Source organism: Antedon bifida, chromosome 4, assembly GCF_963402885.1.
Source record: "Antedon bifida chromosome 4, ecAntBifi1.1, whole genome shotgun sequence".
Lineage (NCBI taxonomy): Eukaryota > Metazoa > Echinodermata > Crinoidea > Comatulida > Antedonidae > Antedon > Antedon bifida.
In genome coordinates, this window is record NC_136229.1 from 18,950,519 (window position 1) to 18,976,933 (window position 26,415).

Sequence of the window (26,415 nt, forward strand, 5' to 3'; positions counted from 1 at the left end):
CAAAAACATAGGACCACTCGTAAATAAAAAGGGTGGATAATTGATATTTTATTTTTGTTTGTAGACCTAACGTAATAAAGTACCGTATATGTTGGCAGTAATTAGGCCATGTGAATCCCTGGTACAAAACCAAAACAAACAATATCAGAACCATTTTTGAATTATATTATAGTCAAATTGCATTTTGTTTAATTTTAAATAATTGCAGTAAACTACATTTTTAAACATAATTGAGAAAGTGTATATGTTTCGGTCAAAATGCTTCGATAAGCTATAATAACAACAGTAGGCTATGCTACACATGCCTATTGTTAATATGAAGGTTATCAAGGTCGTTTGATAGTCCTTGATCACGGAAAATGTGTATATGCGCGCCCTCATACCATGGAGCTATAATAGCTCCATGCTCATACTAATAAAAGGGAAATACCCAATTCAACTCGTATGTACTATTTATAGTAGACGATAGATAACCTATTGTGTATACAGTATAATTTGATATCGACTCATTCGATCAGCATCACTGTCTGTCTGACAATCAAGCAAGCAGTACGAAGGACCAATACGAAGGTAGGCCGAATATTGTTTATTTTAAAATTAGTGATTTGCTTTGACTATTACAATTTATAACAATAAACTTGTTTATACATTTGGTTTCAATAGCTAGTGTTTAATCACGATGGTCTTCCCCCACTTTATTTTAGAAGTAGGCCTATATGTTTCAAACAATCATAGGCGCAAGTTTAATGGGTAGGGGAAAGTGAGGAAAAGGGTGTGGAGAGAGTGAACAGTTTAAGTTTTGAACTTCATTTTAAAACATCTTTATCCAGGATTACATAGGTAAAAGAAAAACCTGTTTTGCATTGTCCTGTCTTGAATACGAAATAAATCGGGGAAAAATTATTTTAGTTTTGTAAAAAAAAATTGAATTGTTGGCGAATGGGTTATTCCATATTTTAGCGCCTGTAACTTTGAACGACGGATTTACTAATGGAATAGTAGGGTAGGCCTATCGTTATATTTGAGGCGTTCTACTCCACACGTGTTAAGTGAGAATGAATATCGCCAATCAGCTCAATTTTGTTTAATAATTTAAAAATGTGGATTTCCTAAAAAACAGCTTTCTCCACCATCACCCCTTCCCTGATTTCCCCAACTCCGCTCTAACCACCCCACCCTATCTCCAACCACTTCATCTCATCTCATACCAACCTACCCCATCTCCAACCACCCCTCTCATACCACTCCACCCCATCTCCAACCACCCCCTCTCATACCACTCCACCCCATCTCCAACCACCCCCTCTCATACCACCCCACCCCATCTCCAACCACCCCCTCTCATACCACCTCCAACCACCACACCCCATCTCCTCTTCTGCATATAGTTTTTCAAACAATTGAATACCGTATACAATTATGACGTTACCGGAAATGCATTCTATTATTGCGTGGGCGTTATATTCATTGATAACTGTAAAGATGACGTCACATTACACATTTCACGGGGAATTACCCACATGTAACGGATATAACTTGATGACTCAGAGTTAGAAACTTCAAGAACATATAATATCCGAGTACAGTCAGGCATTGTGTTAACAACAGTTTGCTTATAATCACCTTTTCTTTTCTTTTTTTTCTACTGTAGATTATTTCCTAATCGTTTCTGTCAAATTATACTTTCATTAAACCATGATGATGACGTCGATACAAAATACTCTTGTATTTCTCTTGGTTATATGTAATCATTGGATAACATTGGCGGTTGACGTTTGTAACAATCGTTGTCAACAATTTAAGTACGTATATTGCAACGAACTAACAGCAATATGTGAGAACTGTAACATATATTGCGAGGACGATTCGCAATTTTATAGTGCACACAAATGTCAATCTCTTGGATGTTTAGATGGTAAGATTTGATTTGTCTTTCAAAAGAGATGTTGAATATAGTCAAAATTACGTAATTGTATTCTTAGGCTTCAGACACAATAATTAATTAGGTTTGTGCTATTATTCACATGTAATTGACATCACAAGAACTTGCATAACAAACACCAAATATATGAAAACAAATAATTCCACAAAAAAAACAATAGTCCTATACAGAAGACCTCCTGCCTACTTTAATTAATTTTGATCGGTATATGTTTGTACGGAATTAGTTAGTTAGTTAGTTACATAACTAGTCACTTTGTATTTTGTAGAACCTGTGGTGCAATTACATAACCATAGGCCTATATTATCTTTGTATTTTGTAGAACCTGTGGTGCTTGATGCATGTTCCAATAGATGTCTAGATTTTCCAATGACATACTGTAACGAGGGCACAGGCGTGTGCGACCCGTGTGAGATATGGTGCAGTAAAGACTCCGTGTTCTTTGATGTTACTAAATGTACAGACAAATGTCCAGGTAAGGCTGTGTTGATATTGCTATATCCATTAAAATTCACTAATATTGCTAAAAGTGGTCTATTGTTTACTCCACTCAAGAAAAATACACCTCGTATGATGTTGATATCAATGTGTAAATTAATTGCATTTTTAACGCTTTTTAACAGGAATGGTATCACCTACTCCGATAGAATTATCAACACCAGATGAAATCTTTACTCCTTCTTCTACTGTTGCTACTCCTGTTACTACAGAATCTATCAGATATTCTACAACACAAGCAGGGCCTGTACATGGTGCTATTACAAGTGACAGCGGTAGGTCTTCTATAAAGTAAATTCTTCCACACCGTATTTTCTATTCTTAAAAAAAGTGGTAACAGTGCTTACGAAAGAGTTTTCTTCCTTGTTTGTTTAAGAATTAAACAGTGGTCTACGTTCAGAAAGCACAATATAAAACAATATCATTAATAAACGATCAATGATTATATTATATTAAATGTGGGAGTTATAATGTCATTATATTATTGATGTATTTTGTTCTTTACAGGCCGAAACATGTACATTGGTATAGCGGTATCCTCAGTCATAATGGTGGTGTTAGTCACATTACTAATCATTTTCATCTATAAAAATATAAAAAAGAATTTACCCAACGATGTAGAAAGTAAGTTAATTATTGTTATTTGTATTTTTCTATATACTGTACAACAAATAACCAGTTAGTTAAGCCATAGTTGGCTCAGCATTTCTAAAGCGGAATTTTTAATTTGTTTTAACTTTTATCGTAGGCCTAACAGTTCCTGCACCTACGAGTCCACTTATTCGACAACCCGTAGACGTTACAAACGAAGATACAAACCCCGACCCTAACCATACAGATGAACCATCATCCCTGCAGCCGAATCCAACTGCATCAGTAGTTGAACCCCGGTCACCATCACAAAATCATCAGCACAAGCCGGTGGAGGATTCCGCTCCATCCAGTCTACTGGCAAGTTAAAATATACCACTGATGATGAATGATCATCCCTGCAGCCGAATCAAACTGCATCAGTAGACGATCCAGTTGAACTCCTGTCACCATCACAGGAACAAAATCATCAGCGAAAGCCGGTGAATGATGACCCTCCGTCAGTCTACTGGTAAATTAACATATACCACGTTATATATCTGTATTTACAATTAATTTAGATATATAACTGCATGTGGTTGTTGGTTTGAGAAAATAAACTAAACAAATTAATATTCGTCCAAAATAATAATAGATAAAGAACTGGGAATTTATCAATATGAAGGACAAAGATTGTTTAGGCCAAGAATGATGTATGCATTTTTTTTTCGGGTTGGACTTTTTTTATAGGCCTAATGTCTCCATATCGATCCATAGGAATTACATCATCGGTTAGGCCTTTTACAATAAATAATGCAGCAGTTTCTGTACGATAGCAACTTATATATACAGTACTTTATTCATTTTAATAAATTGTGCCTTGTATTTAAAAAAATGCAATACTTTGATATTTATATCGATTTAGACAGAAGATTAACGTTTAAGATTTATGTATATATTGTACAATGTGTGTATTTAGATAACGATTTTTAAAAATAATATATTAGGATAAGTTATATATCTTTGAAATATCTTTGTTTTTTAACTGGTCAATGGTAAACGTATTTTATATTTTATATGTACTATATATTTATAACAAAATATAATTTATTGTTTGACATAAATAATATAATAGATTTAAATATGAAAAAATAATAATAGCCTATCATGAATATTGTATTTTTTTTATTGTTTTTCTGTGTGTCTGTATACCGTACTGTAGTTCATTAAGTTGGTATTTTTCATGATTAACTATAAACTAAAAAAACTCATTAAGAATACCTAAACTATTAAAAACATTGGGAATAGGCCGGCTATTTTTAAAAATTATTATATAGGCCCTATTTATTCATAGTAAGATAGTGTAAAACGTTCGCAGTACAATTCCAATCGTTTTAATGCTGGCGATAAGAAACTGTAGCAAACATGTGTGTATGTCCTACCTATGCTTTTTTGTATAGGCATGTGCACACGCGCACATAGGTAAAAGAAAAACCAGTTTTGCATTGTCCTGTCTTAAATACAAAATAAATCGGGGAAAAAATAATTTTAGTTTTGTTTTAAAAATGAAATCGATATCTAGTTTTGAATGAAGCAATTAAATTTGTTGGCGAAAATAGGTTATTCCATATTATTTTAACGCCTGCAACTTTGAACGACGAGTTTATCTTACTAATGGAATGGTAGGGTTTGTTATATTTAGGCGTTCAACTCCACACGTGTTATGTGAGAATGAATATTGCCAATCAGCTCAATTTTGTATACCCTTCACACCAAAAGCAAAACTCCAGAGTTTTGGTGTGAGGGTATTGTTTAATAACTTAAAAACAAATCTTTATCTTTATTAAAAATGATTGAATATGCTATTCAGATATGTAATTTTGAAAACGCGCCTTATTTTATATTGTGTGTGTCTGACGTAATGATAAAATACAATTCGATTTTAAAGCTTTGACTGACAAACATGTGATAGTCAAACTAGTTTGATAGTGTAGAGAGAGCTCAAGGCTTGGAAAATCCAATGCACCGCTAATAACCCTACTTGTGTAGGCTAAAATAGTAATTGAAAAATTCCAACAACATGAAACATTTGTTCACAGTTCAATTGATTAAATATAATGTATATAAATAAATATTGGAAATACCGCTTCCGATGAAACGACACCCATTAATAGATATGTTTTCAGTTCAGTATCCATAGACCTTAATAGATCTTCAATTAATATATTTAAGTACAGTGTTGTCCGTTTTTCAGATACGATTTGATAAAGATAGCCTAGGGAGTACGGTGCTTAAATAACTTTCGAGAATTTTCCATTAACAATAAACATTCAATTTTGAATCACGATGTTTTACCTCTGTTGGGGCGGGTGGAAGAGGGTGACCGGTGGATTTTTGGAATTGAAGTCCTCCTCCACGCCAAACCAATTAAAGTTTAGAACTTCATTTTTATTGATATGCTCTTAGTCTTAATCTGTCACACGGCGCATTATGACGTCATAATGGGGTAAACCAAAGATATAATTATAGCTGATGATTCAGAGATAAAAGTCCAAACTATTATCATTAATATATCTGATATTCTAAAAGGAAATATAGTTGTTAACAAATAGAATCTCATGTTAGTCACTACTATATTTATTTCCTTCACTGTCACTAATAAACCACCATGTCGTGTAAAACTGCTCTTGTAATTCTCTTCTTTATGTTCAATCACTGGATGTCATTGGCGTTTGACGTTTGTAATAATCGTTGTCAACAATTTAAATACGTTTACTGCAATGAACTAACAGCGATATGCGAGAACTGTAACATATATTGTGAGGAAGATTCGCAATTTTATAATTCAAACAAATGTCAATCGCTTGGATGTTTAGATGGTAAGATTTGATTTGTCTTTCAAAAGAGATGTTGTATTTATATTAAAAATTACGTAAGTGTAGGTTTAGACCAGAAACAGAAATTCCGCTGTTTTATTATTTATCTTACATCACACAAAAATCACAAAGAATTTATCGTTTAGAGATTTGTACAGAATTATTCTAAAGCTTACTTTTTTACGCGTTAACGACGTCGAGCGCAATTACATAACCATAGGCCTAATTATCTTTGTATTTTGTAGAACCTGTGGTGCAATTACATAACCATAGGCCTATATTATCTTTGTATTTTGTAGAACCTGTGGTGCTTGATGCATGTTCCAATAGATGTCTAGATTTTCCAATGACATACTGTAACGAAGGTACAGGCGTGTGTGACCCGTGTGAGATATGGTGCAGTAAAGACTCTGGCTTCTTTGATGTTACTAAATGTACAGACAAATGTCCAGGTAAGACTGTTGGTATTGATGTCTATATTGAAATTTAATATTCCATTGTTTCTATATCAATTAGGCCTATTGTTTACTGATCACTCAACTTATTCTAATTGTACAATTTTCAAATTTGTCAAATAATGGCATTATTTATTCTACTTTTTTATAGGCTTGGTGTCACCTACTTCAATACTTTTAATACCAACAACAGTTGAATATATTACTACTACTAGGCCTAATGACATTACTACTACGCCTACGTTAACTACAAGGACTCCAGTTATAGCAGAAACATTGAATCATCATAGTGATAGCATTACAAGTGGCAATAGTAAGTCAATAGACAAAATGTAGTAGTTTACGGCAGATAGACCCATTTCCTTTTACTATAGGCCTAGTCCATTTGTGAAACATTTTTATTTATTTTTTTTCTCTTTTGTGGTGCAAACACCACTTTTATTCACATTCATATTATGTCACGTCATTACATAAAATCATATTATTTAACACATTTTTGTTAATTCCAAATGTCGTTACAATTCATCAGTAACATTTTTACATTTTTGAATTCCGTATTACCTCCTTTTTTCATTAATTTTCTTATATTTTTCTATACACTTGACAAATATCATCATTATCATCTATCTCGTTTTAAAATATTTTACACAGAAAGAACAATATCCCTTTGTGAGTTTTTATTTATAATTATTATCTTTGTTATGGATGGGTAAGAAGTGGGAGTTCAGCCCAGCGAATGATTTTATTCATACTTCTTTTTTGTTTGTAGATAAACGGAACATCATTCTGATTTGTATACCGGTTTTCGCAGTCATACTATTGGTATGTATTGTGTTATACTTAAACAGACGGTGTAAAAGAAACACAAACAAACTTGAAGACTTGCATCAAACTGCAACACCTATCTCTGAAAAAACTACGCATACCATTGCACATAAACCGGTGGCGGACCAGGCTCCATCTGATATGGTATGATGTAAAATAAACAAATAAGATAAAAAAGGAAATCAACTTGCTTTTCTATTGACGACGGAAATCGGCTCGGGGATGGATTGATCATTTTTCATTCGGCGGATACGACGCACATATCAGAACGAGGATCTGTGCTACATTTAGGCCTACTGTCTTTCTATGTTCTTTGCAATCATGAAGATTGAGAAAATTGCATTACGTAAAAAGGCCGCTGTTTTAAAAGTAATAAGAAACTGCATAATTATTTTTAAATACTGCAATGATTTGTACTTCTAAAATTGAGTATAATTTGGATGACACAAAATATTTAATTTCTTGGAGTATGAGTACATTCTTCTTACTCCCAAATTGGCATTGTTACACTCCTGAGTAGACCCCCCTCCCCCAACAATACAGTGTCCCCTGAATAGAGAGGTTGGCCGTATTTTTAAAACTATGCATTGCCCTTTCTTCATTTCATGGGAAAGTGAAAATATTCCAAAAAACAGTACTTGATTTTCATTAATGGAAATGATTTCACCTTGAGTAGTTTTAGAGAGAACGAATGTAAGCTATTGGCTGAATGTAGGTAGGTGTATAGGCTAGTATATTTTATTAAGTACGGATCGTAAAGGGACATTTTTATATTTACACTTTTGTCACGGTTTACAACACAATCTTTCAATAAAATAATGCATATAGGCCTATATGTGTTTATCTGTGTTTTTTATACAAGTGTCATTTCTTTTTTAAATGATTAATGTTTACTCGAAACAACTCCGGTGAACGCTTGATTCTTGTGACGCACACTCATATGCCAAGAAAACTAAAGAGGTTATTGTAAAAATAAAACTAATCATGTAAATATTGTAATTGATAATAAGAATGTAGACAGGCCTTGTCTTTTGAAAATTATAGGTGTGCTACACATTGCACTCCTCAGTTAATACATTCAGGGATGCTGTAGGCGTACTGTTTTCACATTTTCTTTTGGATATTGAAGAACACATTCCGATAATGTATAACTTACGTAGCATAACACAAAGAAAACCATGCAGGTTAGGCAACAATAAATCAATCATCAGAGCATACGTAGCGTATTGTTAATAATAATGATAACCATCTTAAAAAATAATGTGTATTATATTGTGTAGGCCTATGTATTGTAACGTCTGACGTAATGTATGATTCAACGTTGTGATTGGCACCGAATTACAATTGAACCGGTACGTATAATACTGTCAGATGGTACAATTGGAATTTTTCCCCCATTGAATATAGATAGTAACATTACTAATGACCCTAATAATAGGCTTCATTTCACTCATTACTTACTATTACCATAGAGATACAAACTTTCACTGTTAACAAGGAGGTGGCAGTTAGGTGGTGTAGTTAGGTTGTCAAAAACAAAGACAAGATTTATGCTGATGCAAACTCTGACGAGGGCCACTCCTCTTTTTGAAATCTTTTGCTCATAGTTGATTAACAGTCGTTATTGCACTAATATTAATTAGGCCAAAATTAATTTTTATGAAGAAATAATATTAAAATGTCTTGGTAAAATGTGGTCGACAGTAGATAATGTTATTGCCATCACAGTTCAGTTTTGAAGGGCATTGGCATTGACTGTGTGATTCAAATAATGTGATGGTAAAACTTTCAGTAGGGCCTATACGCAGAAAGAGGAAATTACCACTGGAGAAATTAATATTATTAATATTACTTTTTTTCCCCAGAACCAGTCAATATTCCTCTCGTTCAACAATTGAATTGATTGGAATTTCTTTATTCTTATTGTCATGAATGGCCTATTATTGTATCATGCGTCATATTATTACGCAACACATTCATAGTATTTTTGGATTTTCCATGCATGTAAATTCTGTCTCATTCATACAAACATCATACGATCTTTAAATCCGGTTCATGACAAAAAAACAACTCCACTAAAAAATAAAAGACTTTTAATATTGTGTACAATGTTTGGATTGCTACCTCCTTTTAAAAGGACAGTAAATGATTACAATATTTTGGTCAAATTTTGAATAAAAGCAGCTACCTATAAAACGATGGGAAATAGCAAAGATTTTAATAAATTAATAAATGATGTATCAATAAATATGCCTTGGTATAACGCTGCAGTCCTAACATTAAATTGAAATGAGGCCTATTCATTTAAAAAGTAATTTTAAAGTGGCTTATTTTCTTTTATTTAGGTAGGCCCATATTTATATTTTATTATATTTTTTCCATCATATTTTGAATTAAAAAAATCTAGTGTGCAACGGATTTAAACGTCAAATAAACAAACTTGTATCACACACTGACAGTGTATTTAATAAATAGGCCTAAACGTACGGTATAAACACAATATAAACAGTCATTGAACATAAGCTTCCAGACACGTAGTTGATGTAATGAACAGTGTGATGTCACATCCATCGATCGAGTCGTATTGTTTGTTTCAGATCAGATTCAGCAGGCCATGAACTTCAGATCAGTCATTTAAAACCATTTGTTAGATAAACGGAAATAGCTATATTTATTTACACTGAATACCACTACACGTTTCTTATCGAAAATACAGAAGGTAGGTCTTAATCTCATTAATTATTCTTAGATCATGGAGTAAAGAATAATAATTATTATTTACTCCATGCTTAGATCCTTTTATCCGAGAGCCGTCTACCGGAAATACCGCGTTACATTTTATATTGTAGAAGGTTTGTACTACTAGCGCAGACTTACACATACCATGGAGGAAAAATTCCTCCATGCACATACCATGGAGAAATAAGTTATTTCTCCATGCACATACATTGCAACAAAATGTAGTAGCAGGGAGTTGTTATTAGAACTCCCTGGTAGTAGTAAGCCTATGATATTATTTTTTTTAAAGGATTAACATCTCCTTATACTACAGTATTCATAGTACCAAGGTGGCTACTAGGAAATTGGCGATGTTGTTTACCGTCCGACGAATTTTATTTTGAATCACATTTAAATGAATTTTAAAACTCAATTTTTGTTTATACCTATTATTCATAATTTATTTTAGATGTGTAAATAAAATGTAGGCCTGTTTGAAGTATGTTAGATTTCCTTCCATGAATAATTCGGTTGAGATCTTAAATTGTCCATAGTTGAGACCTGCAGATAGACTGGTTAAGTTTTGTTGATAAAAACAACTTCTAAATTTATCTTTTCTCTAAATAAGGACATTTTGGGAGGCTGTACCAGAGATTATCGTCAGAATGAATCGTAAGTCACAAAATTAATCATGTTTTCAATAATAGTTCATTCATATTCAAGACCAATACATTGACCTTTGTTTCCGAGGATGTTTTCACGTTCACGAAGCAGTTATTGCATGTACAGATTATCTAATTAATTCAATTCATATACTTTATTCAACACTCACGGGGGATTTAAAAAAACATGATATAAAATAAAAAATTTATAAAGTATGTTTTGTTTTCATTTCTTATGCAAAATATTAATTTTTAAATCATGATTTTTAAGTATCAGTTTCCTAGCCGATATTAACTAACTAATTTAATAACAAGTTATATAAAACGTCTTTTATTTACAACTAGTGTGTACTACGGGTACGTTTCGTAACGAACAAACAAGACACTCAAGACCAATACATTGACCTTTGTTTCCGAGGAAATAACCATGTTTTCACGTTCACGAAGCAGTTATTGCATGTACAGATTATCTAATTAATTCAATTCATATACTTTATTCAACACTCACGGGGGATTTAAAAAAACATGATATAAAATCAAAAATTTATAAAGTATGTTTTGTTTTCATTTCTTATGCAAAATATTAATTTTTAAATCATGATTTTTAAGTATTAGTTTTCCTAGCCGATATTAACTAATTTAATAACAAGTTATATAAAAACGTCTTTTATTTACAACTAGTGTGTACTACGGGTACGTTTCGTAACGAACAAACAGGTTTATGTGAAAATTGCAACCTGATTTGCGATGATGACTCGCCCTTTCACAATGTGACCAAGTGTAACGATCTATGCACAGGTAAGCTGGACACTATTTGTAGGCCTACAGAATAACATGGAAATGTAGGCATGTATATAGTTATAAATCTAGGCCTACAGTGTAAGTTGATCGAAATTCTGGATCCGCCACTCCAATGTACCAAAACGATTGCATTGTCTTAAGTCAAACATAAATTAAATGTATATAAATAAGCAAACATTTAAATGAATAGGCGTACATAACTCTAACCCATTCCATACTCAATCTCTATTTAGGCATGGTATCTACAACAACAACGACGACGACGATAGAACCTGCGATAGAACCAACATCTTCAATGCCTACAACATCATTGTCTGACATAATGTTCTATTCCACTGATTCGAGTAGTAATACGCCCGAACCTAACAACAGTTGGTTGCCAGGTTTGTTCCATTATGTTTAAATAATAAGCCGATCGAATGTGTAAATAAAACTGAATTATTAGGAGTCATGATTTCCAATGGAACTTCCAAATTGACCGTATGTTTAAAAAGGCAAACATTAGATTATTTTTTCTTATACAAATGCGGCTGATATAAATCAGGCTATAGATTTTAATGATTTGCGCCATTTTTATATAACTAGTAGGCCTATTGTTCGGCCAGTAGTCGAATACGCTTTGAAAACGATATGCCCATTCCTCAGTTACGAGAGATCTGCATTTTGGGCCTCAAAACACTCGAAGATCGACAAACCTGGCTGTGCAGGAAATATTTCCAGAAATTAAAGAATAAAAATCACAGATTTTTAAGTCTGTGATTTTGTGATTTTTTTAAAATACTCATTTATTAACAGAACGACGGGTTCAATCTTACAATATTAGACACAGTAATAAATTTTGTTTACCATTATGTAAAACTAAAAGATCAAATCATTCATTACAAACCATGGTGTTTTCATGAACTGGTAAATATTGCCTGCACAGCCCGGCCAATATAGTGTGTATATGTTATTTATGTATCTTTTTTATCTTTGATTACTTGTTGAATGCTATGTTTTGTATTTTTTATATGCGATATTTTATGTTCAACTTCAATTTATTTATATAATGAATTGCAATAATAAAGTTCAAGTACAAGAGTAGTAATTCTTTATTATTTTTTATTCACATTATTAGGCCTATACTAATTTCATATTCTGTGATGTCACTACAAAAATAACAATTAGTTTCGCCATGTGTCAAATCCGTTTTAAGAGTTGTTACTTTTTTTTAGACAATTACCTGATCATCATCCCAGGTCTTATTTTGGCTTTGTTTTTGCTGATGGTCGGCGTGTACATCTGGCGCAAACGTAGTAATAAGAAGCGCTTAAGGCAATTGGCATGTCTATGTGACGACCAACATTCGACCGATCGTAAGTTTTAATTCTAATTTGCCTTTGTGAAAAAGCAAGACTTTATTAATTCAGCATTGATTGTAAAATTAGTATATTAGTTATTTATTAATTTTATCATCAACATCATTTAATGATCTGAATGAATCAGAAACTGATGACTGAAACTGTCTTTTTAAAAATCTAGTGGAGGAAGGTAGAGCCGATCCACTGAACCCGGATGGAAGAGAAGTTCCACCGATTGACGATGTTGCTGAGGAAATATTTTAGGCTTCTCAATTCAAACCTTACATGAATGACCGCCAAAGTAGAAAAAACAATACTGGAACATTTTTGAGTCAGTGTTTATATAAATAACTTCACTCTTAGTCGGAATTATGTAAAATAGGTAATATTATTTATCGTTATATAACTTTTAAATTGTTTATGGAAAGTTATTTTGTATTGCCTGATACAACATTATTCACAAATTACGATATATTATAATTATGATTAAATAATGTTTAAGTGCTACTTTAGATGGAATTCCTACAGTTTAATTATCGTAGACTATAGATTTATTGAAATATTATGTTATTGTTATTATACTAACCAGTATATTTTATTGTATATTGAAATGGGGCGGGGTGGGGTGGTGCTATGTGGGTGGGTATTATCTGGAAGCAAGTTGCCGATATTAAAACAAAGCAAAGTCGACTGTAGTAAATCTTCCCATAATCCATTAATATAATAATATTATAATACCATTCTCCACCGACATTTCCATTTTGTCTTCATTTTTACTGTTTTATTGTGTATGATTGCCCCAAGTCTGTATTTATTGTATTTTGTATGTTAGTCCACCAGTCGACGTTTCGAGCTTTGACTGAAAAGAAGTTTACATCTCAAGTAGTATACGTATGAAACGCCATATGTGCCAAATTATTTATCCTTCCAATATTTAGTCAAACCTCCGTCTGGAACCAAGACTAAATGTATGATATTGCAATCTATAGAGTGTGCCAAAGCAGTATTTTACAATCGTATTATACCGAACTATGCCTTTTTATTTTTATTTCTCTATTTATAATTTAAAAATATATTATATATATTTATATTTGTTATAATATTTATAAATAAATATATTCCATGTTATGTACTTCAACTTCAATGATTCCTTGACGTAATATTGCAAATATATTTATGCATGTATTGATAATTAAACTTGATAGGCTGGATACATGTTGTACTACTGTATAACAGTAATAATACTAGGATGGATACATTTTGTACTACTGTATACAACAGTAATAATAATACAAATAATAATACAGTACGGATAGACCTAGTATTCTCGATTTATGGAATAAAAACGTAGTGAGACACAAATCCCGGTTATTTACTTTGTTTTTGTAAAATATTCTTTAAAAACGTATTCTTTACAAATCATATCTAGCTTACAGAAAAATACGTTATTAATCGTTATCGTGCGTCATACAGTCCGGGCCACTTTTTCGCATTTGTTTTTGTTGAAGAAACCTTTCATTTTGTTAGATCAAGGCTATTCCGCAGTTTTTTAAAACATTTGAATATTGAACAGCCTTCCCCCTCCGATATTAAACCACGTTGTGTTTGTCACAGTATAGGCATACATACCAACAATTTTAATAGTTTCAGACAAAAAAAGAAAAATATCTACAGGCTGTGCGTAATTAATTTTTAGTCACTCATTATTGATTGAATTTCAATAATTTTACTGATATTTTTGACAGTTCATTTTCGTGTGTGTTTTTATCATGTTATTTTTGTAAATATTTATTTTATTTCATTTAAAAACTAGTATACATGTCATTATAAAAACTTATCAGGACTAATCGGATTTTCATCAACAAAATATATTTAATAATTGATAGATTTATTTGATAATAAAAAATAATTATACCGGAAATCTGGCCGTACTATTGGAAACAAGTACCATAAATAAAATATTCAATTTTCCACACATATTGATTGTATTTTCTTTATCTTTTGTTGACGATGAATGATGTCACTCCTCCGTGCATCGATAAAAAAGGAACATGGAAAGTACGTCAGGAATTTACAATAAATGAAGTGAAGTAATAATAGACGGTTTAAAAAAACAGGATTGCGACTCGTCCAATCATGGTTTTCCTCCATGGTTCAATAAAGTTCATGAATGGTCGCTCCCTCGCGTATACGAATAATACAGTATGAATAATGATGTCATCGACTATAAATAGAACTTCGGAAATTTCCGGTGTTTTTTATGTATTGTATTCGTGTCGTCCTAGTGTCGTCTATTTCATCAAATTTACTTTGGAAGGTAAAATCTTTTTTTAACCGTAAGTATAGAAGTCATGCCGACTATACATTAATTTACTTTTTTAAAAAACCTGCTATTTAGTATAAATATCGAATAATAACTGGGGATATTAGTATTTACTCGCGCCTAGCCTACCTCCTAGGCCTACTACTATTTTAGGCCTAGGCTATTTAGAGGCTGGTCAGGGATAGGATAGATAGGGCCTACTGGTACTGTACGATCAGGCCACTGAACGGCTAATTTTTCCATTATGTTATTTCGTCATACCGATGGTGGTTGTAAAATGATGTAATTTTGGCCGACTGGAAGTTACTAATACTGTATTAAGTTTTAAATAGAAACCGGAATTTCGTAATTACGCTAAATATAAACAACAATAATCAATAAACTGGTTATTACCAATGAATCTACTTTACATTTTTAGTTTAGTATAAAACACCAGGTTTAGATTTGTTAATCAATATCTCTGTGGTTTAGCCTAATTGAGAAGTGTTACCCGTTCAGTTTTGGTAAGTTTGTTTGACAACTTTAGATTACGTAGTGTAATACTGTTCCTTCTTACAAAATACAAACTTATTTCTTTATTCCAGTAGTGAACATGAGCCATAGGCAAAACAAACATGATGACCTTACAAGACAGAAGAGCAAGCAGAAACCTACTCTTAATGGGAGAGGAAGTGGAGAAGATCAATGTGATGGTGGTGACATAAATGACTCATGTGAACTTAGTAGTGACGTCGAAACTGACAGCACATCAACGGAACCCCCTGATATGTCATCTTACTTTACAAGATTGGCATCTTTTAAGAATTGGCCAATCACAGACATCATCTCAGCAACGTCATTAGCAAAGTCGGGATTCTTTTTCTTAGGATGCGGGGACGTAGTCAAATGCTACTCATGTGGTGGTCAAATTAGAGAATGGGAAGTAGACGATACTGCCGATGCGGAACACAGGAAACACTTTCCTCAATGTCAGTTACTGAAACAATCTGATGAGACGGACTCTGACAAAGTTGTCACAGCAGCAAAAGTAAATAGTAACCAATATTTGTATCCAATAAAAAAACAGCAATTGCATCAAAATCTTGTTAAACAACCGCAAAGACAGACAGCGAGAATTCTTGATACAAATACACTTATGAAGCACGGTAGTAATCAACGACAGCCTCCATTAACACGGACATTGTTTCCACAATACAGCAGTGCAGATAGAAGAGAAGATACATTTAAAAGATGGCATACTTACCAACAACCATATGTAATAGCTGAGGCTGGATTTTTCGCTCTGGAAGACAGTCCGACTGACACAAGGTGTTTTTATTGCGGGGGAGGATTACGTAGCTGGGGGATTAATGATGACCCTTGGGTTGAACATGCTAAGTGGTTTCCAAAGTGCGAGTGGCTGATACAAAAGAAAGGAAACCATTTTATTCAGAAGGTTCAGAGAGACTTTCCAAATCTGAAAACACCACTTAGTAATCAAAGCCAACAACAACAAAGAAATCAGCAAAAGCCATCTCAACAGAGAAATCAGCAAAAGCTATCTCAACATACAAGCAAGAAGCAGACTACATTACAAGATGCCATGCACTCAAAATATGTTCTGCAGATTCTGGAAATGGGTTATGACATCAAACAAGTGGAAAAAGTTGTCCAGCGCAGACTTAAATCAACTGGTGACAACTTCAATTCTGCTGCTGAACTATTTGATGCAGTTATGATGGCTGAGAATGATGAATCCAGCTACAAGTCGGATTCTATGAGCTGCAAGGCTGATTCTTTGAAGGGCGATTCTCAGAACTGTAAAGATGATTCTCTGCAAGCAAATGGAACGAGCAAGCACCAGGCATTGGAGTCGCTTAAAAACGGCGACAGTACCACCACTCGTCAAGGTCGAAGATCAACATCTTCAGAGTCTGATGAGGAAAACTTGTCAGAAGAATTGAAATCTACTCTGCGCGATCTTCGTGAAAAGGGCACTTGTAAGATCTGCATGGACAATGAAGCGTGTGTACTTTTCGTTCCATGTTCTCATCTTGCCACATGCGTGTCGTGTGCAGAAAACCTGTCGTCGTGTCCGATTTGCAGAACTACAATTCAGGGATATGTGAAGGCTTATCTGGCATAATTTTGTGCACCTTCTTGGGACATTTTTTTTATAGAAAATAATAGCTGTATTTCAGTTTGATTTGTAAAAATCATTAACAATGAAAATGTTATTTAAGCATGATACACTGTTTATCTGCAACAAACATGATTCAGTTGTTAGATGATAATAATAAATAGTGTAATTATAGTATACTGGATGGTGTGTGTACATAAACACTTCTTTTTTAATGATTCAAAAATTATTATTGATTAATAATTAATAAAATTCTAACGTAGAACGTTTTAATTTTCATTTCATCATAAAAATTGATTTGTTTTTTTCTGCCATTATTGTGTTCGTTAAAAGATTAAAAATTAATAAAAACAACGTTTTTTGTTTGACGGCATTTGCGTGTATTATAATACACGCAAACGCCTATATTCATCATGATGTGTGAATAGTCGCGTGAATAATGTTTGCACCGTAATATCCACATACGGTGAAGGGGATTCTTTTCGAGGTTTACATTGTGACCAGAGACATATAATAGCTGTCTCAGATTGTGACCCACATATGGGCTTTTCCTCCGAGGTTTTACGGTACCTCAAAATGTGATACGGGAGGTATGGCTAGTAGAGGGTCAACATGATATTGTACCCCTTTTACATTATAACAAAACTCCAGAGTCTATCACACACCATACAAAACGCAGGTGTTTTGTTATTTGTATGTGAGGTAAACCTACAGTCTAAAAAATCTGAAACCACTTGTTAACGTACGTTACCATACAACAATTGAGATAAACGGGAGAACCGTATGATTCGATCACGGATTTATTCATAATTGCCAATAACTGCATCATAAAGTTCATATCATTTAGACATACCTACAGTACTATGTTAGGTAAATAATAGTCTAGGCTCTTACATTGAAATACATACACAGAAAATGTGCATTAATTGCTTTTCCCAACAGCAATCTTAGAGGCCATTCGACTGGAGTTTTAATCCAGAGGGATAACTTAATTCAAGGGCCCTCAGCCTGTAGCAAGGGAATCCTCTTAAATTCGTATAAGAATACTGTATTAATTTTACTAAAATAAAATAATGAACTCAGAATTATTTAATTTTAGTTAGATTAGGGGCGGTACTTTCAAAATGTGCGGCACAGACGTGAAATACTACCGCTTGAATTATCCACAGGGGCGCTAAATCGTTTACAATTATTTTAGTTAGATTATGGGCGGTACTTTCAAAATGTGCCACGTTGAATTAAATCATGGAACTATAATATTATAGTTCCATGATTAAACATACAATACTTGAATTATCCACAGGGGGCGCTCAATCGATTTAAATTAATTATTCTACAGTATAGTAGTAGTAGTTATAGATTTAAAGGTACATCATGAATAAAAGAGACCAAAACAAGCAAGACAGCAACTAAGGCTATGCTCATAAGGTAACCTTTTCATCATGGATTGATAAAACATGGAGGTATAAGATTTACCTCATGAATACCGTATACCGTAAATCTTCTAATTGTAACCCTGGGTTATTATTCTTTGATTGTTTTTAAGGTGGGTTACTATTAGAGTAGTGGACTATTACTAATCTAAAATTAGGCACCTGAAAATAGTAACCCATCCTTAACTTTTCCGGTCAGCAAAATAATAAAACAGTACGAATAAACAAATTTGGTTGAACTCTAACTTTATTTTATAAACTCAAAAACACTCAATCCTCTCCCACTCCCGAGATCAATATGCATTATCTCCTTATTTTCAAAATACGGCTGCATCATAGGTTTTTTGTGACTCTAATAGTAACCGCCATGGGTTACTATTAGAGTTGTGGGTTATTATTATAGATTGACTTATAAAGTGGGTTGCTATTAGAAGGGGGGGGGGGGTTACTATTTTAGAGTGTGGGTTGCTATTAGAAGATAACGTGTGTTAAAAATGTGATTTGCGAAGTTATTCAGTCGAGCCCAATTCATCTGTTTCTAAATCTATATACAAATCGATCAGTTGGGAGTACTTTAAAGAGGACCATTTTTCCCATGCAGGATTTTTTTTTTACAAAATTTATTTGAAAGAGAGAAAGATTATTAATTATAAAATAAATTATTTAGGGCCTATGATTTCGTCAACTTTGATTTCAACATAATTGTAAATACTGCCCTCTTTAAAATCACTTCTGCTTCTATAGAGGGCGGGCAGGTAAACAAAGTGAAAATTGTTCGCGGCGGTTAGTTTGTTTTGGTCTGTTGGTCGGCGAGGAGCTTAAGTAGGCCTGGGCCTGAGAATAGTACTATTAGTAGTTTACATTATGTTTTTTGAACGAAGAGTACACATTTAATTGCTTTCAACTAAATGGTCCATCATGTGTTTAAAAAAATGGTATGGTTCAATTCTCAGACATTTTTTTAAATTATTATTTATAATATTATTTTATTAGACTTTAAAATTAGAGGCCTAGGCCTAGGCCTACTACTACTACTACTAGAGCTAGCCTACCCTAGGCCTAGCTATTTTTTACCTCCACGCCATGCTTATACTAGCCTAGGCCTAGCTAGAGAAGAGAGGGCTAGGCTAGAGCTAGGCCTATTATTATTACTTATTTATATTATTAGGTTCTAGCCTAGGCCTATTTAGTTAGGCCTAGCTTAGTATAGGCGAATAAGGTAGGTAGCCCTCTAGGCTAAGCGGGGAACAGACGATCGGGCCCACATTTCGCGGTACCGATCTTATGTGTTGGGCCCGATCGTCTTATCAGTTGGTCCCGATCATACAGTATTTTCAGAACCACGTTGGGCCCGATCGTCTTACCAGTTGGTCGCGATCGTCTTAGCGTTAGGCCTGATAGTCTTTTGTGTTATATAAAAATAATAATGTGCCACATTTCATTCCTAGTGCTTAGTGTCAACATGCTTTTCTTGCGTAAATTTTAATTAAAAAGGTTAATTAGATTTTTCTGATTTTATCATAATTTTCCCCTAATTAACACTTCTGGATTTCTTACCAAATACTCTCGATTTATGAATAAATGTGATTGATTTTGATTGTTATCATTGTGTTGTATGTATTCCCGTATTTAATTTTTGCTCTATACAGTGTGATATAACTTGACTTCTCTCTCCCGACAAAATTAATAGCACATGCGTGAAACCTGATTCTGTATACATATTTTCCTATTTTTCTGACTTTAAATCGAATAATTATTTTTTTCAATTTTCCAAGAATGTTTTGGGCCCGATCGTCTTATGCATTGGGCCCGATCGTCTTTCACCCTTGATGGGCCCGATCGTCTTGAAGTGGGCCCAATCATCCGTGGTCCCGATCGTCTGATAGCTAAGCCTACCTAGGCTGTTATTCACCATTCTTCTTTACACATCATCGTCTTTACCCGCCATCATAATTGCCTCCTAACTAGCCTAGAGAGATGGGGTTTTTTTTAGGTTTATAGATTTCTAAAATTAACCTGAGTCATATTCAGTCAGTTTTAAATAGTTTTTGACTTAAATAATTTGACTGTAGATGATTTTATAAGGCCCTGTTTCTGCTGCCAAGTATATACAGTAGGCCTACTGTTGGTATATTTCATACGCTATATTTTTGTGGCAGCAAAAATGTGTCTCATAAAATATATACTGTATATTTTTCTCGATCTTTTGTGGATATTATACGATATATTCCAATATGTTTACCCATGACACAAGGTTTGTTGTGCATATGTTCAATAGCTAAAATGTGACGGACCGAAAATATTACGATATTTGCTATTCAATTCATACTGTATATGGTGAGGGGGAGGAGAGGTTACAGAGTAACATGAGGTTTGGGGTTGCCAAAGGAAACAGTAAGCATAAAAAACTGCACGCAACTTGGCCATTGACGATGACTAGTCGGGTAGAGACAGGGTTGCTCGTCGGGATTTGGGTGGATTGAGCAATATCTATCCTTCCCCCAATTCATACTTCTCACGAAACGCATTTTGGGTAATGAAAGCCAACTTTTTAGCAGTTCTCTCAAAAAGTAGTTTCAACAGAAACAGGTCATCGAATAATATATACCGTATATTATTCGGTATTTTATACCATTGATAATAATGATATGCAGCGGAAACCGGGCCTAACTCACTTAAACGGCTCAGCCAGCGCATTCCAAATTATTCTGATTGTAAAAAGTTTATTCCTTTAGTTTTTAAATATTTTGGTCATATATTATACGGTAGTTTTTACATCTTGATTACACGAAATGTACAAAATTTGTCTTGTTTCATGATGCTATATAAACTTTGTTATCAAGTTGTTATATCATTTATGTGTGGACATGATGATAACACCATCTATATAATCAGTAGGACGGCGGTTTACTCAAGTTTGATTGGTTTTAAAGGTCAAGCCCACACCCAGACAATGTTTACTCTGCCAAACTCATATTGATGTGTAATACTTTGATAAATAGACTCCTGCACGACTCTACCTCATTACATTATCCACATTTATTTAGATCTCAGCACAGGAAGCAACCTGTTTAGCACTTGACTTGTTTTTACTTTATGTCTGTTATTGGTAAGTTGTACTGTTTGTAGGTTTATAAATTAATTATTTTGTATTATATTATACTGTAGCTTTATTAGCTAGATACTATAGTTCTCTTTCCTACTGTTAGGTAGTTATGTAAGGTAGATAAGGTAGACATTTTCAGGGTAGTTTTCTGTTACTGTTAGTAAGCTAACATAATTTCATTTTACTGTGTACAGTAAAAGCTCTAGAAAACCCAACATTTGTATTAAAATCATACTGTATGAGAATCTATAGGCTGGGACAGTACTGTATATACCTGTCCTGGTAACTGTAGGCCTAATATGCCTGCTTATTAAATTACTTTTAATTCATCAGAATATTTAAACCAATCCTGTAAACTGAGGCTTGTTTCAGCTAACCTGTACTATAAATTATAATAATAAAAATAGCCTTATTTGATCTTTTTGATTAAAAAATAATAAACAAATTATTTCTAAAAAATAATATAATAATCCCTCTCATTGGAAAAATGATGGTATGATTGATCAGGATGTTGAATATAGATTAAAAAGTTAAAATAATTTTCTTTACTAAAGCTGTTTAATTTGCTGGATTATGAATAAATTTGTTTAAAAGAACAAATTTGTTCATCAGTTATGTGAAGAAGCGCCCATTGAATACTAATTGTATAGTTATTGTTATTGATTACACAATCCAATATTGAATATACCGACTACGCCCGAACGGTTCTGTCGTGTTTACTTACTTAATCAGACGATACGCATGAAGGCACAATTACAGTTGTACATTCGAGAACAATATGGCCCTTATTTACGTCGTCAGGTAATGATTTTCTGATAATGTTCAAAATATAAATAGTTTAAATCTTCTGTTTTTCGGTGAATTTCCAAGCAATTGGATCCGTGTGAAATGAACACTTAGGAACGCAAACAGTTTTATTTTCTTAACTAAGTGCGATAGTTGTATGGTTACGTTATCACTATTAAAGCCATACATTTTGGCATATGGTTGACCAATAGATTTCAATAGTACGGTACATAACAATTGATGCTTTATAGAAAGGTGACAATTTTACTATAAACAATGGCAATACAATTCATTGGAATAATAAAGTCCTGTAGTTTGCATTGTCTAATTGAGATTACTATTTATATTTTCACTGAAGTATGAAATTCAAAAATTGTTTTACAACAATCCCACCTCCCTGCCTGATAGTTCTAATAATAAATGTGTCCATGGTTTAGAGACTTAGAGTAGAATCATAACATGTGAGAAGTCAAGTGTAAAGAGTTTAATATAACTAAAGCCTGGTTTCCATAAAATCGCTACATCGTGTCGCCGACTGCTGTCGCCGACAGAGCGTAGCGATTCTATGGAAACGCTAGAATTTATCGGGGATCTAGAGTATGCGAGCCTTAAATATTCTTTAGTACACGCGCATACGATTCATCGCCGACAAAATCGGCAAAGTTGAACATGGTTTAACTTTGCCGATTCTTCTGCGATGAATCGGGGAGACCTCCCCGATGCGTGTTGCCAACATCTGCGCGTGTAGCGATTTCAATGGAAACGGTGTAGCGATTTCAATGGAAACGGTGTAGCGATTTCAATGGAAACGGTGTAGCGATTTCAATGGAAACGGTGTAGCGATTTCAATGGAAACCAGGCTTTAGTTGTACAGTATACAGTCTTTTTCTATTAAGGGCATTATCGGCCATATAATTATGGTTTTTCAGAAAAAACACAACAGTTTCTATGGTATCGGTATTTATTATATTACAGTATTTTTGTGTAACTGTTACAATACATAGTGTACCTACAAACTTTTCCTTTATTAGACGTGCTGTAACTATCGACAATCTTTGTTTTTTATCTCATCTCAGATCACCCTCTTTTCTAACCCACATTATTTGCTTTTTATAGTCTTATTTTATTTTTTAATAGTACAGTATGATAAGCTAATTTACTTTTTAAATTGTTTAAATAAAAATGTTTTATTTTATTCACTTTCTCAGAATGATTGTAAAATGCACTAAAAAGGACAAGATTCAATGTTACAGAATTGTTTTGGGTAAAAACCCACTATTGGATAATTATTTACAAGTTGCAGTTTGAGCAAAATGGAACAGGTAAACTTTAACTTTATAATAATGTATGTAATAATGGAAGGAGTATGTCAGGGGCGGATCCAAGGGAGCCCAATTTTGCAAATTGTAAATGTAATGCAAAAGGTAGGACAACAAATTAAGCTCAGCCTTTCATTTCACCATGTTTAGCCCCTGGGCCTCCTCCCCCCTATTTCAAAATCTTGGATCCGCCACTGTAAGTACAGATGAAGGAGAGTGTGGTTAAAATTAAAAGAAATTTGTGCTCTAGGATTTCAGATATGAGAACAATTGGAGAGGAGTTGAGATTATAACAGCAATGAAAAGAAAACAAAAATTCAAACTTGTAGTCTCTTAAACTCTGTCTACACTATCAAACGTTATGTGACAAAAACATGTGATGTGCTCATATATGGACATGATGATGTCATATCACTACCACCATACTGTATTTGTGAATATATTATTACTACCATTTTTTGCACATCACACTTTTTTGATAACTTACTTTACTAGTATAGACAGAGCTTTATGTTTGTAAACCTGTCATTATTCGTATTCATCAGTTTCATACTCAGCCATCCTTCGATTTTATAATGATCTAACCATTAATATTCATGTCTGTCATATAGAGTGTCATCTCAATTTATCATTAACACTAATTAGCTTCTATTATGAGCATTTTCTGTAAACAGAATCGGTATTACTGATACTTTTATGTCTTACATTACAATGAATCATAAAATGTGTATGTTTGAATGGGTGGTTTAGATATTGAGAAATTGATTTGTTGTATGTAGTTGCTTGCACTAGTATAGCAGTTATTTCCATTTATAATATATTTGACACCAACAGTACACATTTAGGGGTTAAGCCTTGTCTACACATCAAACTTGATGTGACAAAAAAATGTGATGTGCCCATACAGTATATGGACATGATGATGTCATATCACTACCATGTTTGGGCATATCACTACCATATTTGGGCATATCACTACCATATTCGGGCACTATCACACTTTTTTTGTCAAATTAGTTTGATAGTGTAAACAGAGTTTAAGACACCAGGTTCTCTATAGTACACCTACTTTGGGCTGTTTTCGTTTTGCCACTAGAGACCGTTAAGTCATCAATGTTTTGTCACCTGTACTGCCCTTGTGTTGTCCATAGATTTTGTCACCATTGTGGCAATGTTGACCAAGGGAACGTTGACATTTTTTAAGGCGTAAGTTCTATTTATTGTACTACAGTATATGTTGGTTAAGGGCAGGGAATGTCAACCCCATATTATGTAGGTGAAATATTTTCAATAATTTATTAATGATTTAAATATACTGTGGAAACATTTTCCTCTGGATTCGATATCTCAATAAATATACTGTATTTTACAGTAATTAAATTGATAAAAGCCTGAACATCAAGTCCAATCTCTTTGTCCTCGTCAGTTCTTATTCTAGATCACCAGAGTTATCACCCCAACATGGCTTACCATCAAAGTGTATTAAACCTGCTGGATTTGTGCTACTGTACAGTATATGATAATGTTAATATTTATGTCTTTAATCTACAAGCTACTGTAGACTAAATCATTTCAATAAAGAATACCATTATAGTTTTTAGTTTACAGTTAATGTACATAGGCCTACTGTACAATTAAATGTAGGCCTACTGATTAAATGGGATGTCTTGAGGTATTATAGAATTAATGTACACTGATACTGATTTTAGATACTGTAGTATAGTGGGTTAAGTGTGTAACGTAATAAATTGCATTTATTTATAAGGTTGTTTGTTCTTAATTACTGCATAATCCAACTGCAAAACTAAGATTTTCTTACATATAAACACCACAGGCATAGAACAAATTCTAAACCACCCAGTGATACTGAAATTTAATTAATTAATTTGAAACGATAAAGATGAGGAAATGTGTAAGAATGAGAAAAAGTCGTAATATACAGTCTGTTATATATACAGCCTAAACAGACCAAGGTATTCATAAACAATTCCCAGTTTCATGTTGTAAACACATTTATATTTTTGATTGCACTTTATACGACAGTAAACTTTGTAAGGGGGATTGGTAGTTTATGGATATTAAAAAACAAAATCAATATACATTGCAACTTGATATGCTTATGATCTATAGAAATCAATACCAATTGTTATGGGGTTTTTCAAAATGTGTGAACTGACACTAAATAATAATTTTCTCTATTATTGTTCTTGTATCTTATTTCAATCTTAACATTAATTGTTCACACAGAGCGAAAGTACTTTTTGATCTAAGATTTTGCGGTAAATCATGTAATAAGTTATATGTTATAATAAGTGAAATATGTCTGGTGTTTGGTATTTTTTATTCTTGAGCAATAGATGTTTTAAACTTTACATTACTGTAAATAAAAAGGTCTGTCTACACTATTTCACAAAAAAAGTTTGACCAAATATGGTAGTGATAAGCCCAAATATGGTAGTGATATGACATCATCATGTCCATATATGGGCACATCATTTTTTGTCACATAAAGTTTGAATGTGTACACAGAGCTTTAGTATAACACAAGTAAAGTTTTGTATTAGTAACAATCTTGTTAATGTAAAACTAAGAGCCATGGTTTATGTTTATTGTTATATAGACAGTTGAATATAAAATCAATA

The 26,415-nt window shown here is 33.2% G+C and overlaps 6 protein-coding genes across 13 annotated transcripts in view; 5 read left to right on the forward strand and 1 right to left on the reverse strand.

Annotated features, from left to right (window-relative positions):
• Positions 1-517: 517 nt before the first annotated feature.
• LOC144840032 (uncharacterized) lies at positions 518-4,197 on the forward strand. The gene is made up of 6 exons (XM_078695660.1): positions 518-569; positions 1,650-1,915; positions 2,265-2,417; positions 2,566-2,715; positions 2,948-3,064; positions 3,189-4,197. The coding sequence occupies exons 2-6, from the start codon at positions 1,696-1,698 to the stop codon at positions 3,398-3,400; spliced, it is 852 nt and encodes a 283-aa protein (XP_078551786.1). The 5' UTR covers positions 518-569; positions 1,650-1,695; the 3' UTR covers positions 3,401-4,197.
• Positions 4,198-5,503: 1,306 nt separating this feature from the next.
• Positions 5,504-7,993, forward strand: LOC144840033 (uncharacterized). The gene is made up of 4 exons (XM_078695661.1): positions 5,504-5,889; positions 6,186-6,338; positions 6,493-6,654; positions 7,111-7,993. The coding sequence occupies exons 1-4, from the start codon at positions 5,679-5,681 to the stop codon at positions 7,314-7,316; spliced, it is 732 nt and encodes a 243-aa protein (XP_078551787.1). The 5' UTR covers positions 5,504-5,678; the 3' UTR covers positions 7,317-7,993.
• A 2,541-nt stretch (positions 7,994-10,534) lies between these two features.
• Positions 10,535-14,497, forward strand: LOC144840249 (uncharacterized). The gene is made up of 5 exons (XM_078696007.1): positions 10,535-10,556; positions 11,228-11,344; positions 11,581-11,730; positions 12,562-12,702; positions 12,869-14,497. Exons 1-5 carry the CDS (start codon positions 10,550-10,552, stop codon positions 12,949-12,951), a joined length of 498 nt encoding a protein of 165 aa, XP_078552133.1. The 5' UTR covers positions 10,535-10,549; the 3' UTR covers positions 12,952-14,497.
• The window catches only part of LOC144840243 (adhesion G-protein coupled receptor G4-like), a 58,371-nt gene continuing 44,888 nt past the window's right edge, over positions 12,933-26,415 (reverse strand). The window contains exon 14 of the mRNA XM_078695996.1: positions 12,933-13,003. The gene's annotated coding sequence lies outside the window, so the exon portion shown is untranslated. The remainder of the gene's footprint in view (positions 13,004-26,415) is intronic.
• On the forward strand, positions 14,887-17,402 carry LOC144839553 (putative inhibitor of apoptosis). 4 transcript variants are annotated; one of them, XM_078694971.1, is made up of 2 exons: positions 14,887-15,004; positions 15,595-17,402. In XM_078694971.1, the coding sequence occupies exons 1-2, from the start codon at positions 14,899-14,901 to the stop codon at positions 17,133-17,135; spliced, it is 1,647 nt and encodes a 548-aa protein (XP_078551097.1). In that variant the 5' UTR covers positions 14,887-14,898; the 3' UTR covers positions 17,136-17,402. The 4 variants fall into 4 exon arrangements, with proteins under 4 accessions (XP_078551097.1, XP_078551098.1, XP_078551099.1 ...); XM_078694972.1 differs by having other exon boundaries at positions 15,598-17,402; XM_078694973.1 differs by having other exon boundaries at positions 14,933-15,023.
• LOC144840242 (unconventional myosin-XV-like) overlaps positions 23,669-26,415 on the forward strand; it is a 33,333-nt gene continuing 30,586 nt past the window's right edge. For all 5 annotated transcript variants that reach the window (XM_078695991.1, XM_078695992.1, XM_078695993.1 and 2 more), the window contains exon 1: positions 23,669-23,776. In XM_078695991.1, the coding sequence (XP_078552117.1) occupies positions 23,768-23,776 (9 nt within the window). In that variant the 5' untranslated portion in view covers positions 23,669-23,767. The remainder of the gene's footprint in view (positions 23,777-26,415) is intronic.

Coding starts and splice junctions, on each gene's coding strand:
- LOC144840033 (XM_078695661.1), top strand. CDS start 5,679: ATGTCGTGTAAAACTGCTCTTGTAATTCTCTTCTTTATGTTCAATCAC. Junction 5,890..6,185: donor ATCGCTTGGATGTTTAGATG/GTAAGATTTGAT, acceptor TGTATTTTGTAG/AACCTGTGGTGCTTGATGCA. Junction 6,655..7,110: donor TAGCATTACAAGTGGCAATA/GTAAGTCAATAG, acceptor TTTTGTTTGTAG/ATAAACGGAACATCATTCTG.
- LOC144840032 (XM_078695660.1), top strand. CDS start 1,696: ATGATGATGACGTCGATACAAAATACTCTTGTATTTCTCTTGGTTATA. Junction 2,418..2,565: donor ATGTACAGACAAATGTCCAG/GTAAGGCTGTGT, acceptor GCTTTTTAACAG/GAATGGTATCACCTACTCCG. Junction 3,065..3,188: donor TTTACCCAACGATGTAGAAA/GTAAGTTAATTA, acceptor CTTTTATCGTAG/GCCTAACAGTTCCTGCACCT.
- LOC144839553 (XM_078694971.1), top strand. CDS start 14,899: ATGATGTCATCGACTATAAATAGAACTTCGGAAATTTCCGGTGTTTTT. Junction 15,005..15,594: donor CATCAAATTTACTTTGGAAG/GTAAAATCTTTT, acceptor TCTTTATTCCAG/TAGTGAACATGAGCCATAGG.
- LOC144840249 (XM_078696007.1), top strand. Junction 11,731..12,561: donor TAACAACAGTTGGTTGCCAG/GTTTGTTCCATT, acceptor ACTTTTTTTTAG/ACAATTACCTGATCATCATC. Junction 12,703..12,868: donor CGACCAACATTCGACCGATC/GTAAGTTTTAAT, acceptor TTAAAAATCTAG/TGGAGGAAGGTAGAGCCGAT.